General features: G+C 38.5%; 1 protein-coding gene across 4 annotated transcripts in view; it reads right to left on the bottom strand.

Annotated features, from left to right (window-relative positions):
- Window positions 1-13,725, bottom strand: part of glceb (glucuronic acid epimerase b) — a 75,370-nt gene that overhangs the window by 16,182 nt on the left and 45,463 nt on the right. For all 4 annotated transcript variants that reach the window (XM_011488017.4, XM_078945086.1, XM_078945087.1 and 1 more), the window contains one exon: window positions 5,454-5,972. In XM_011488017.4, the coding sequence (XP_011486319.1) occupies window positions 5,454-5,972 (519 nt within the window). The remainder of the gene's footprint in view (window positions 1-5,453; window positions 5,973-13,725) is intronic.

Below are 13,725 nucleotides of genomic sequence, written 5' to 3'. Positions count from 1 at the left end.
AGTCAAACATGACATTTTCTATTGTTATTTTGACTTTAGTGCACCATCATCCAATCTATACATGTAAACGCTGTTATATACTTCAGGGAACTTTAATAATTTAACAACTAGACACTGTTGTGCAGCATAGATTAGAATATGTGCTTACCGTAACTTAACTAGATAACCTAATATATTTTTTATTTTTTTAAGCATTTTTCTTTAAGGCCAAAAAGCCTCAATCGAGGACTTAAAAAATGCATGTGGCTCTGCAGCCTCAGGTTACAGACCGTTGCCCTAAGACATACATTATGAAAAAAATGCAATCATGAGGTGGCAGAATGCAAAGGAATGCCCCAGCCACAGCAGTATTAAGACAAATTATTATTTTAGTGAGTATTGAAGTAACCTTTAGAGGGATTTTTAGAGTTTACAGCTGATAAATAACACAATGAGTTTTTTTTATTTTTTATAATTTTTTTTAACATAAAGAATATCATTGATTGTTAAGTATTCCCTCTGTTAACATGCTATAAATTCAACTCGCTACTGCTCAACATGCCGTGTTTTATTAGAATAGAATTAAAATAGAAAAACCCTACCCTAAAGACTCATTCCAATCATCTTTTGATCTATTCTAAAACCTTTTCAAGCGGTATTTTAAATGATTGTGGCGTTTTTAGGACAAATCAGAAAACCGTTGTTGTTTTCTGAGCCATATTTTCTGCAGAGTGGCAGGAGTTCATTGGAAATTTGCCTGTGATTTGTGGGCGAGACTGTTGGAGTACTGGTAAGCCTGCCCCCACATCCCGTCATCCACCTGTTTACACTCTTCCGCTATCTTACAGTCCCTCACACCCCAACCTAGCATCAGCGGTGCAACAAAAATGTTGAGCAATATTGGAGCTATCCAGTCGTAAAATTTTAAGACAGACACCAGCTCAGACGAGGAAAACAAAGACCTACATGGATATAGTCGTCTAGATCAGTGTTTTTCAACCAGTGTGCCGCGGCACACTAGTGTGTCGTGGGAGATGGTCAAGTGCGCCGTGGGAAATTGCCCTCATTCACATTTTCCATCAGCTCTTTGTTCATCCAAACGGGCACTGATAAAACACTGAGTAGTTAGGAATATAAAAGATCTTAAAATTACTTTTTCTCTGTGTTTATTTAATTCTATTAAAGACATTTTGATAAGAATAACGGTAACGCGATTTACCTGCAGCTATAACTGTGTAAGGAAAAGTCCCGCCCCTTTAACTGTCTCCGCCAATCATTCTTGAAAGCTTAATCACATGTCATCAGTCTGACCAATCAGAAGTGCTTAAAGTCTTCACTTCCTTGTTCTTAATTCTGCTGATAAAGTCGCTCAGTTCTAACATAAATACCAGCTAAAGCTCGTCTTTAGCGGTGTAGCTTTCCATAGAATCCGGTATCAGACCGTGGAACAAGTGAACAACACAATGAAGCTCAGAGACGCCAGTCTTTCTGCCCTTTTTCGACTGTTTTCACACTACATCTCCCATGATGTATTGGCTTAAAGGGACAGCGCACAATGAGTCGTCCTTGTGAAACGTCTTGAAACCACAACAAACAGTTTCTAAATTTTTCTAATTTAACTTTTATTTCATCTCTTAGAAAAAAACAGCCGCAACTTCCTGCTTTTTCTGCCACAATTATCACCCAAATCCACGTGAGATTGCGGCGGGGGTGGGGGTGGGGGGTGGCTGCCAATCAATACAGACCATGAATTTCTGCTTTTTTTTTTTTTTTTTGGATGCTGGTGTGCCGCGGGATTTTTGTCAAGGATAAAGTGTGCCGTGGCTCAAAAAAGGTTGAAAAACACTGGTCTAGATGAAGTAGATGTATCAGAATGGAGTGAAGCAGGGAACTTGTCGCCCGCGGATTGTAGCTTCTACATCATAACTAATATTTGTCCACCATAGTCAGAAAAATGATACAAGCACATGTTTAAAAACTATAAACATTATTTTCCTCGGAGTAGATTGTTAATTTCAAAAGATAGGGCAATTTTAGTTGACTTATGTTGGGCGCACAGCCACTCTATTCATTTACGTTTTCCCCTAAGGACTTCTCATACTATCCACAATCCAAAACATTCATTACAAGTAGATCAGCACTAATGTGGCTGAAGTTGAGTATTTCAGGTTGACTTCTTGTTAAGAAGGGATTGTATTTTTGGTCAAACACTGCGTAAAAATTCAAGCTTATCAGACCTGTAATCTTTGGACCTGTCCCAATAGTCTTTACTGCAAAAGAAGGTTCTTTACTGAGGGAAATGAACCGCAAGTAATGGACTGTCTCCTTTGATAAAGATGTTCTAACTCAGCTAATTAAAAAGGAAAGGAGGTCTGGTGCTTCCTTTATTATCTGCTTAAGCAAAGGATAAACCAGACTGTTCCGTCTGAAAGAAGAAATGATGATGAAATCGCACAAACCTTTGTGGTCAAGAAATAAAAAACACACATTTATTTAATAACTTTTAAGAGCTGGCCCTTTTATGTTTCGTCAGGGTTCTATGGGTAAAATAGGCAACCATTGCAGAAATCATTTTCACACAAACAATTAAAGCAGTATAGAACTTCCCAGAACGACTTTTTTTTGTTTGCCATCTTTGACACAACAATGAGTCCAGAAGTTTTCTTGTTTTGTTTTGTTTTGCCATTAGTGTGTGTTTTTTTGTAGTCCATACTGAGCATCAGTAAGCAGCTGGATGGCTCAGTTGGCTGCATGTAAGACTGGCGCATGGGAAACCAGGCTTTGTTTGTCAGGGGGAACGGTGAACTTGATCCGGGGTGAGTCCTTTCACGCTACTGCCCAACTATGTAGCCACAAGGGGCCCTACGTCTGGGTGCCCCTGTGCCTGTCCCCAGCCTGGATGCAGTACAGGGTTTTGCCAGGAAGGGCATCCGGCGTAAAACCCTCTCCACCTGTGTGAATCAGTGAAAGATGATTCGCTGTGGTGACCCCTGAAGGCATATGCCGTAAGGTGAACAAACATCTTTGTACATCAGTTGTTCACTTGAAGTAACACTGCTTCTCTTCGCTGCTGTGTAACTGTAGGACAAGTGAAGTAATATACTGCTAATGCAAAAATCTTCTTAACTTGTTGACTTTTGATTCTCCCTCGCCTCATTTTCTTTGACATGACATTTTCCAACAGGCTCAAGGAAAAATGGCAAAAAAAAAAAAAAAAGGGAGAAGAAGAATTTGGGGCATTTAAATGCAAAGCTTGTCTTTCTCCATCAATCAGAACCGAACAGCATCAGGCTAATCAGTGGTGAGTGGGCTGGATGCAAGCAGTGTGCTAGCTTTAAAAAGACCAGGAATGAGCAGCTCTGACAGAACTAAAACGCTGGGTTATACAAGTTATTTAATCGGTTTCAAACTATAAACTTTTATTACAAAAATATCCCTTACTGCATGTCCCTGTATATACTGAAGGCATCATTGTGTATCTTTTTAAGCTTTATTCAGTTCAATTCAATTCAATTCCTTTATTTCAAACACAAATGAAAATAAACACAAGAGTTTAAAATAGACAGATTAAACAAGACAGTGTGCTTGAAAAGGAGTGGGTTAAAGATAAATCTTGTATGATCCCACAACCTTTTTTTTACAACACCTGATGATCTGCGCATTTCTGTTTACAGTTCTGTACATGTTATACATTCAAGTTACATTATGCATAACACCTATGCAGAAGTGACATTTTTGTATTTATTGATCATTTCTTGCCTTGTGCAGTTCCATCAGTGACATCTTGTAGTTTTTTTTATTGCATGTAAAGTTTTGGTTTGTTTTAAAGTTGTTATCATTTGTTTGACCCATAATCCAAATCTCTGAGTAATCTATGGATGACAGGAGCCGTACTTCCAGTGTGCTATTTTCTATTGGGACGTCCTCATATTTCCACCATACTTTACAGTTTACTCATGTTTTAGCAAAACTACAAAATCAACAGGTCAAAGACACAAAAAACATTTGAATTTATGAATGAAGATCTCATTGAATCCCACATTGCTCCAGTGTGGCATCAGTATAAATGTGTGTGCATGGGAGAAAGACTGATTGTAAAGTGCTTTGGGCCTTAAAGCAAGGTAGAAGCGCTTTATAAATATATGCCATTTACCATTTAATATTCATGTCAGTTATTGTTTTAAAAACAATGATTTGTTTGCTTAAGAAAACCAAAGAACTGAGTTATTTTGATGACCGAGTGCTTTTAGCCAATGGCCTTTTAAATTAGATATTGATTCTTTCCTTCAAATTAATTTAGGTGAAACCTTGAAAACTGAATAACATCCGAGATCCTATAGTTCACTTCGCTGATCCTATATTTTGTCTGATTTACAGCACAAGAAATGCGACACAGGTTAGCCCTGAAGAACTGTTCAGTGCTCACAGGAAAACCTGCTCCATTTCCTTAGGTTGGAAAAAAGAGAAAAGTGGTGATGTTTCGGCCGTTTCCTGTTCATTTTAGGGGTTTCAGGGCAGTGAAGTGAACCGAATGGTGAAGATGCCCTTCCTGACTCTAAAAAGGAAGCAAACCGTGACTTGCTTGTAATGAACTGACTGCACCAGAGAGAAAAAGTCAGCCTGACAAAACATAAAAATAATTGACTATGGATGAAGACAGAACTAGAGTTTCACATGTGTGATACATCTTCTTCTTTCTCTTTCGGCTTCTCCCATCAGGAGAAAAAACCTTTCCTTTGAGGAGGAGTGGCATGGTTAACTTGGCAATGTTTTACGCCGGATGCCCTTCCTGATGCAACCTTCTCAATTTATCCGGGCTTGGGACAGAAGCAGAGAAGGGAATAGGGAGCAACCTGGATTCGAACCCTGGTTTCACGGACGGAAGGCACCCCAAACCAGCACGAGCTAAACTGGATTGAATGTGCCTAAATATTAAATGAAAATGAGAGACCATTCTTTCCCAGAAAGGTAGCTGTATGTATTCAAATGATGACCATGCTAAAATGTGCCGTTTTCCAGTGCAAAGGCCAATATTAACATCCAGCGCTTACGGAGGATGTTCAGATGTAGCAGCTCAGAGGAAAAAAAATGGAAATACTAAATTATACTTTTATCCTTAGGGGCTTAGAGTAATGGAGACCGTAAAAAACGTTTAGGGTAAGAGCTGATTTAAAAAAAATAAAAATCAGTAAATACTAATAAAAATCATAGCATAGTTAATTTCTTACAATGAAATTATTTCAACAGAACTTTTCCTGGACACAAACATTGTCTGGAAAGGGTTGCCATGGTCTTATTTAGCTCTGCTAGAAAGATATTAGAGGCCGTTTCAAAAAAGGCCTAGGGATAATGATCATATTTCAATTGAAATAAAATAACTTGTTGTGTTTGTATTATCTAAGCAGACAAGAAAAGAGACATTTCTTATTAAAAGAATCCAATCATTAACTTGAAAGATACTTTGAAAGGCTTACCCTCCACTCCACTGATGCATTTGACTCGATCCCTAACCTCCACGTTGTAGCCCTCGAAGGACATGAAGACTCCATCGGGGTGATAGGGCTCGCGCTGTGCATACACCTTTGAGTAGCTGTGCTGGAACTCAAAACGATCGTAACCGTCGTACTGAACTACTTTCCCGTACACTTCAAAGTACTTTTCCATCCAGTTGAAGGGCATGTAGATCTCCCCACCTTCTCGTCTGCCTTTGATCGTGGTTTCGTCATTAATCAAACAGTCTATTTCCTCAAACTTGACACCCCCGACAACAGGGGGAGGCTCCGGAGGCTGTGGAGGATGCTGTTGGCTGCTGATGCCTTCGTCCCCTATCTTAGGGCTCGGAGCGACAAAGGCGGCTCGGGGAAGGAAGTATATGGAGGTATTACTGGAGCAGCGGTTCCACAGCAACACAGTGATGAGGGTGAAGAGGGCACAGATGAAAATGAGGGTTTTGTAGTTCACCCGAGCAGCCAGGCAGCGCATGGTCAACCCGCCTATGTGAAACAAACATGAACAGAAGATCAAGACAAAGTGAATATGACATATTCATAATATGAATTTCAAAGTCTTAAAACAGCCTTTTTGAGTCACAATTCAGTTTTTCAGTCAGGTCTCTGTTTCTTAATTTTCACCAAGCAAACAAGAAATCAATACACATCTTTAGATCGCCTCCTCCTCCTCCTCACTAATTACAGCTTACTGCCCTCAGAATTTACGGTTATAGTGATCACAGAGGAGGGAGTGGGGAAAATCACTGTGTTCATTTCACCATAACATCCTGATTGAAATGCCTTCCACCACCTCCCGAGGTCAATGTAGTTAATGAGTGTGCAGGGAGGAACGGTAATCTGCTTTACCGATGCAAAGTCAAACGATCGAGCCAGATGACTCGAACAATGGTCCTGCCTAAGATCGCTCAGAGCAACAGGGGAGTGGATTTCCAGAGCGCTTAGAAAAGCAAACACTGAAATGGATCAGACTGGAAAAGATTGATACTCTTACTGCACATGAAGGGAACTAAAGATGGTTGACTTTTCATGTGACTTTCAATAAAAGGGCTTTCTGCCAAATCCTATTAAAAAAAATCTTATGGTTAACTTCAACATGACTTATTGCCACTCATTAAAACCATTATTGATATTCTGAGCCTCGCAGTCTAAAGAAGTGATGAGATATAAAATGATGGGAGCACTGACTAGGACGAAAAAGTGACGGAGAAGACCTTGGAACTGCACCCTTAAAGGGAAGTAAAACCATCCATTCAGGGAAGAAACTATAAATAATTGGGTCTCTTTATAGTTGGATGGTGGTGTTGAATCCAGGCTGGAGAAGGATAAACGAGGATTAACCAAAAACGCATGACAAAGGGGCATCTTAAAGCCTTTTTCTCTCCCTTAGCCACATAATTTACAGCAAGATCCATCACTTTAGCCGTGTAATTTTCATCTCAATACTAGAGTGGTAAGCACAGTGAAAGAGTTACTCTCATGGGTAAAACGACAACCAGGCTAGTTTGTTGATGCATATGATTCTTTTTTCTGGTTCTGCCAAATCCAACTGGAGGAAAAAAGAAAAGAAAACACGAGACCCAAGAGTGAGGAACAGAAGATGCTTGTGGCACACAGAGAAACAGATGGTTCTCTCAGCAGAAACTGAATCTTCACTCATTCTATTCTTCTCAAAATATACTCAGACAAATATTCAGCAGCATGCCTGGTTCTATCAGTCGTTGTTTTGCAAAGCACAAATCACAATGAAGGCTACACCACATGTAGGTTATATTCATTCTAGTTTCTGGTAAAAGAAGAATTAGCTGATACTAAGTACCTGCGTGTGTAAATTTATTGAGACAGCTGCATTTTTCAAAGCTTCCAAATAAATAAACAAGTAACTCTTGCTAGTGTCTTTACAGAGAGATTGGGTGTGTCAATGTCAGGAAACCAACTTAACAGCTAGAGAGTTAATTTTGCTAAAAGTGGAATGAAAGTTTGCTATTTTTGCAGTACAAATACGTGCAGGCAACGCAGCAATGTGCCATCTTCTCTACTCTCGCACCTGAGCTTGTATAATGCGCATGCGCTCCTGGCCCGTTGTGACATCACAACGGCTCATTAATTCAAAAAGAGCGTATTTGCAACAGTTTGATTGACAGCATTTAAAATAAGAAATACTCAGAAATGCAAAAATGAAATTATTTCTTATTACATTTGTTCTCTTTCATAAGAACAATTCCACACGTACATGTCAAAAACTTTAAAAACAGGATTGTTATTGGAGGGGGACTTTAAGGTTCTCCAGAGTCTGCAGCCTCTGTTTGTAAACCAGATTTAATTACAGAGCAGACAAACAGCATTTCGCTGTTCAGGCAGACAGAGCTGCATCGTCTCTTGTGTTTTTTGACCCAGATTCACTTGCATTTATCAGGAGGCAGCGCTTTCCAGAAAAATACCAGAGCTTTGGTGTCGTTTCAAAGCTCAATACGACTTGTTTCAAAGTCATTGTCAAAAGTGACCAAATCAGGACCCCTAAGCTGCAACTACAAGTTAAAGGCAGCAGCAGTAAAAAAAATTATTTTGGTGGAAGGACAGGCAGAAACAGGGAAAATGAACACAAAAATGTAATTTCCACCTCATCTGCTTTGATTAAGAAGCTCAAAAATGACTTTTTTGGTTTTGTCTCGTACAGTTGAGTTTAAAGACTATTATTTATGATACATCATTTCAATGAAATACTATTACAATACACATTAAAGCAAGCTATTGTTGCAAATCACAAAGGTGAGTCCTTATTTTAGAGAACATCTCCTCCCAGTTGATGAATTTTACGCCAACATTTTCTACAGTAAACTTCTCAAAAACACCTTAAAAGAAAAAGTTAGAAATACCCAAATCCTTTCTGCCATCCTTTCTGAAAGCTGAGGAATGGCAGTAAACTACAATAAAGGATGCACAGAAAAACAGAGGCAGGCAGACAAGCTTTACTCTTAGTTTTTTTCTCAAAATTTTGGAGATATGAAACCTCCATGAGCTTAGTGCCATGTTGAACTCTATATATTCTTAAACTGCCTGGTTTATAATCCTGAATGTTGAGAAAGCTTGGAATGATTGAAAGAAAGTTATTTTCAGCTACATTTACTCTAAAAATGTCAGAGCACCACCTCAGAGGCGTTTCTATTACATGGTTTAACAACTTTAAAACCAACAATAGTGATTTGTATCCCATCCCAGCAGTGTTTCGAAAATGCATTTACGATTAACATTAAATGCCATTAAATTTTGATTACACTAAGGTCAGCATGACAAACGATAGATTAATAGCAACCGATGTTGTTGGATGTAATGCAGTCTAGCAGGTATTTGATATTGCTGACAGTTACCCACTGCTGATGCCTGAATGAACATGAGCTTCTCAGACTGGTATGTCAAACAACTTGACTGCAACAGTAAATCCCTGCGGTCCCAGGGAGCTCACATGTCTTCTCATACAAATCAGCTTTGCAGCTCAACATCAAAGGCTTTGAACTTTGACTCTGAACATGCATCTGAACGTGCTGATGCAGGAAGCAAGGCCTTCTGTTCTAAACACCTCCCAGTGTCTGAAGATGCGCAAAATCTTTCATTAAAAATTCCAGCATAGTTTGGGATTTTTATTCGTGTAACAAGTAATCTAAGACGACAAAGTTATTGGGTTTATGTAGTTTTGGTGCCACAAAATCTATTCCTAATCAAATTTAAATTGACTATGTTGCTAATTTGTGTTCTCTGTCCCATCAGGGTACAGCATGATGACCCTTACCACATAAAACATCAGGAAATGTGCCAGTAAGTACAAACAGAATTGGAGTTGGGGATGAGTGAAGAGAGTTATTTTTCTACAAGCCCTCATCACAACAATAAAATGTCAGAGGGTGTGTGAGGGACCCTTTGGGACGTATTACATCACAAGTATTTGACACTGAGCTTTGACAGTGGTGAAGTAATACAAGACAAGACAAAACATTTTTTGTTTATGTTGACGCCGAGAGGCCTGCTAGTGTCAAGTATGTGAATAAGTGGGCTACTGTGCTTCTGATCCCAAAAACGATGCCATGGAGATCTAGAACATATAAAAGGTTAACAAAACAAGAATAAAAGAGAACTCTTTTAAACTAAAAAAAAAAGACTTAAAAAGGCAACTTTTTTCAGAATTTTTATTTGACTAAAGACCCACTCCAATGAAAATTGTGTTTTTGGTGTTTTTAACCACGAGTTATGTAGGCTAGAGTCGCTACGCTAGCTTGTGTCCACAGAGTTGGACGGCATATTGGATAGATCAAGATGTCAGCTCACTGCTGTGCTACAATTGCACAAACAGAGCTGAAAAAACATTATTACAGTCAGCTAATAAAGGAAAACTTGTAGAAAACATTTTAGGAAGATCTGAGTGACTACTCTCAAAATAGTGGACGTTTAGGCTGATCTTGTAGACTTTTCAAAGTCAATGGTAGAATTAGACTTTGCACCAATTCTACATTTTCTGGCAGGACCGCCTGATCTTTTTTGTTTTTTTGGAGGATGCCACATTGAATTGAGGCATATTACTAAGCGGAGGAAAAAAATCTAACCGCGATTCCCTCAGTAGCAGCGAGCAAAGACAGCCAGGTACATGTCTCCCGCTGCGGTGCGTCTCGACAAGCTCAATAAGCCCCCGGCCGCCCTATGCTTTACTGCCGTGGACTGAAGTGCTCATTACTCCCTCTTTCCAGTCAGCAGGGCCGGCGCAACTGTCGATCAGGATGCACTATTCTCAGTCCGCTCCGACCATGTCTCATCGCCCCGGGGACACATTCAATGGGCGCAAGGGGTCTGTAGTGATATCGGCTACCCACCAACCTATTGTGAAACACTGACCAAGGAGTCTAACAGTTTGTGTAAATCTTTGTATGTGTGTAGATTTGGATAACATCATGACGATTTATTAGGTATGCATTGGATTTCCTATATGATGACGTATTTATTGATAGAAAAGTTTAAAATGTTGCTCATTAGTTGCATTTTGTACAAAAACATTAATACCATGACCTGGGTCTTATTTCTGCGAAGATCAGAGTTTTTCTTTTTAAAATTGGGCCAAATAAAGCATTTTAGGGTTGAGTTCACTGTATCTGCTAAGCCATATCTCATTGTTTAGAGACCTTTTCAATATGGCATTGCTCTTTATGCATCTGGGGTAATGGTAACAGGCTACCATAGCATTTCCAGCAATAAAACTCATTGGTTTTTGACATGTCCTTGTGGCATTTTTCACATGATGGAGGGAGGATAAACATACAAAATTAAGCTTAAAAGGGCATTCCGAGTATTTCTTTACTCAAACTTTTCTGAATCAGGAGCAGACGGAAAAACAAAGGCATTTGAAAAAGCTGGTAGTAAAAAAAAAAACTGTTGCAAAGGGCAACTTTAACATGTTAATTTAAATGCAAAATATATTTATTTTGTCATTACCACTGACATGAAAATATAACCCAGAACTTTTTTTTAAATCCTAATGCACTTTTATATTTGAGGACATAAAAAAGTTAGCAACATAGTATTGGAAAAAGTTACACAAATCAACCTGAGCTTGAAAAATATGCAACATTTCCTGAATAGTGCATCTTCATGGCAACAAAAACTGCCAAGCATTTCTGGATTTTTACTGACAGAAAAGTCCTGTGTGTTTTCACCTGGTGCAATTTAGTACAAAATGTAGAACCAACATGAGATCAATATAACATGATCAATCGGGGGTCAGTCTAGCAGCTCTGCCTTACCTAACCCTCCTTACTCATACGACCACTTATGGTGATGGGCAGGGGTCCTCCTCCCATTGTTGCCACATAGATTCGGCAATTTAAATTCCTCTCAATTTAAATTGCACCATAGGCATATAGGTAAGAAAGAAAAAAGAAACTCACTTCTGAATTATAGGCGAGACTGTTGGTGTGGAGTGGAGTACATGTTAGGATTAATGTTAGGGTTTTATCCATTTATCATTAACAATATGGTTTAACATCAAGCCATCCCTGAAACTGGGGGAGAAACAACTATTTTTGAATAGCTCTTAATACCCAAGCTGAACCAACATCTCATGCCTAAGACAAAATCCAGGCAACACCATCAAACCTCTTTATTTAATGGTAGCCAGAAAGCGAGTCAAATGCTTTGAGGTTAATGCAACAGCTTGTTTTGCCACAGAGGATTAGGCAAGTCATTACCAAAAAGCTTACAGCTAAGGGCTACTGAAAGATTAGGCAAGCTAATGCTCAGAATGGATACAAAGGAAAGACAAAGGCATCGCGTGAGAGGCATCTTAAGCCAGGAAACTTGGACAGAATGTTACTGAATATGCCTGTTAATAATTTGAATCCAAAAATACTAAACTTCAGCAAAAATAGAAAAAATGTGTCTAGTAGATTTTATTGGTTGTAGATAATTCTTTATAATAACTTATTTGACATTTTTACTTTCCTGCTTTTATGCCATATTTGTAAAGAGAATGAATTTTTAAAACAAGCAATGAAGCTCTTTTGTTCAAGCAATATTGCAGACTGAAATCTGTGCAAACAAAAACAAACGCATGAACATACAATGCATATGCATATATTCCTTCAATTTATTTCAAATTAAATTCAGAAACACCATCAGAATAAAAAACAACCTTATCATGCCAAATGTGTTTAGATATTGTATTTTTTTAATTTTTTAATGACTGTTTTTGCATATAAGCATAGCTGTTGACCACCCTGAGTAGCAACAACATGACAACTCTTATGTCTTTAAATGCTCCTGTTTGTGTGAAACAAGGTTGTTTACATTTATCGCAGATAACCACCTTTTTTATATCAGAAACCATGTATTAAACTGCAGTATTGCAAACTAGGCTCTTTTTAGGCGCTTCAGAGAGCAGAACCCTTTTCTGTATCCTCCAGAAACTCCTCAAGAAGACAAATGTATCCGTCACACAAGCTACTGATCTGAGACAGTTCAAAGGGCTTTGACTTTCCCTACACTTCAAAAAAGATGATGTAAGAGGAAGGCTGGACTTGAAAAAGTATGAGAATGGCTTTAAAGAATACGTGTTTTGCATTACAGGCAATGTGTTGCTTTTGTCGTAAGTCTTATCTGTTACAGTTAATAAACAAACATAAATATCTGTCTGTCTACTTGGCTGCTCCACTGAGACTCAAAAAAAATTTAAACAGTAGGTGTGATGCAATATAAAAAATAAAAAAATAGGCCTTGGTCTGCCTTGTACAAACATACGGTCTTTTCTTGTGTTTTGACTTTAAGCTGCTGTCATCTCATGCAAACCTCTTGCTTAGAGTTTTAAATTTTAGCCAAGTGTTGGATTTTTTTTAAAGACAGGAAATCTGTACAACAATGGAAACTGTACTACTGCTGCTTGGCCTTTGTGCACAAGCTGCTGGCAAGAAGATTCATTACACCAGAAGTTCTCAAATTTTTTTCTCTTGTTCCCCTCTGACGAGGAGGAAAAATGTGGCAGTGGGACATTGTCGCTTACCTAAATATAATTACCTTTTTTTTTATAAAAGCACCTACTAGTCCTAATAATGTCCTTGTGTTTTTATACATATGTTACTCTAGCTCTCCTTTCAGACAGCTGAAGTACGTTGCTCTAAAAGTTCCATTTATAACTAAAATTTTAAATCTTAAAGCCCTGGAGGCCTGATTATTTCAGAGATATGTGCTACACAACTCATTTTTCCAGTTTTCCAATTTCATCCAACAGATATGTTGGCTGACATCAACTGAAAGAGTAGATTAAGTGAAATGTACACCAAGTGGAAATTGCTGATGAACAGTTGGCAGTGACGCTCATTGCTCAATATTCCTCAGAACACAGCTCTTTCTGCCAGCGTTGCATTTCTAACTGAATCTGTTAAACCGATTTAATAATTTATGACAAACAGCTCCTTAGCAGCTTTCCAATACAAGCCTTTCAGATAGAAAGAAAAATAACTGCTCTAATATTTTAATGTGACTAATTATCCAAATAAATTCATGCTTTATGCACTTTGACAACCACGGGGTATAATTCCTAATCTGTTCTACATTTGTAATTGTAGCCTAGATTCATTTACAGGCTTCTTTCAACAGCAGGGTCCTTAATTGTAGGGCCAATCAATCCATGGGAATTGCCTCCGATGGCTTACTCTGTCACTGATCTCAACAAAATCACCAAAGCTTAATCTAATTGAGTTATTTG

This window comes from Oryzias latipes, chromosome 3 (assembly GCF_053564925.1).
Source record: "Oryzias latipes strain Hd-rR chromosome 3, Olatipes_Hd-rR_3.1".
Lineage (NCBI taxonomy): Eukaryota > Metazoa > Chordata > Actinopteri > Beloniformes > Adrianichthyidae > Oryzias > Oryzias latipes.
The sequence above is the reverse complement of the archived record's forward strand: the minus strand, read 5'-3'. Positions and strand labels throughout refer to the sequence as shown.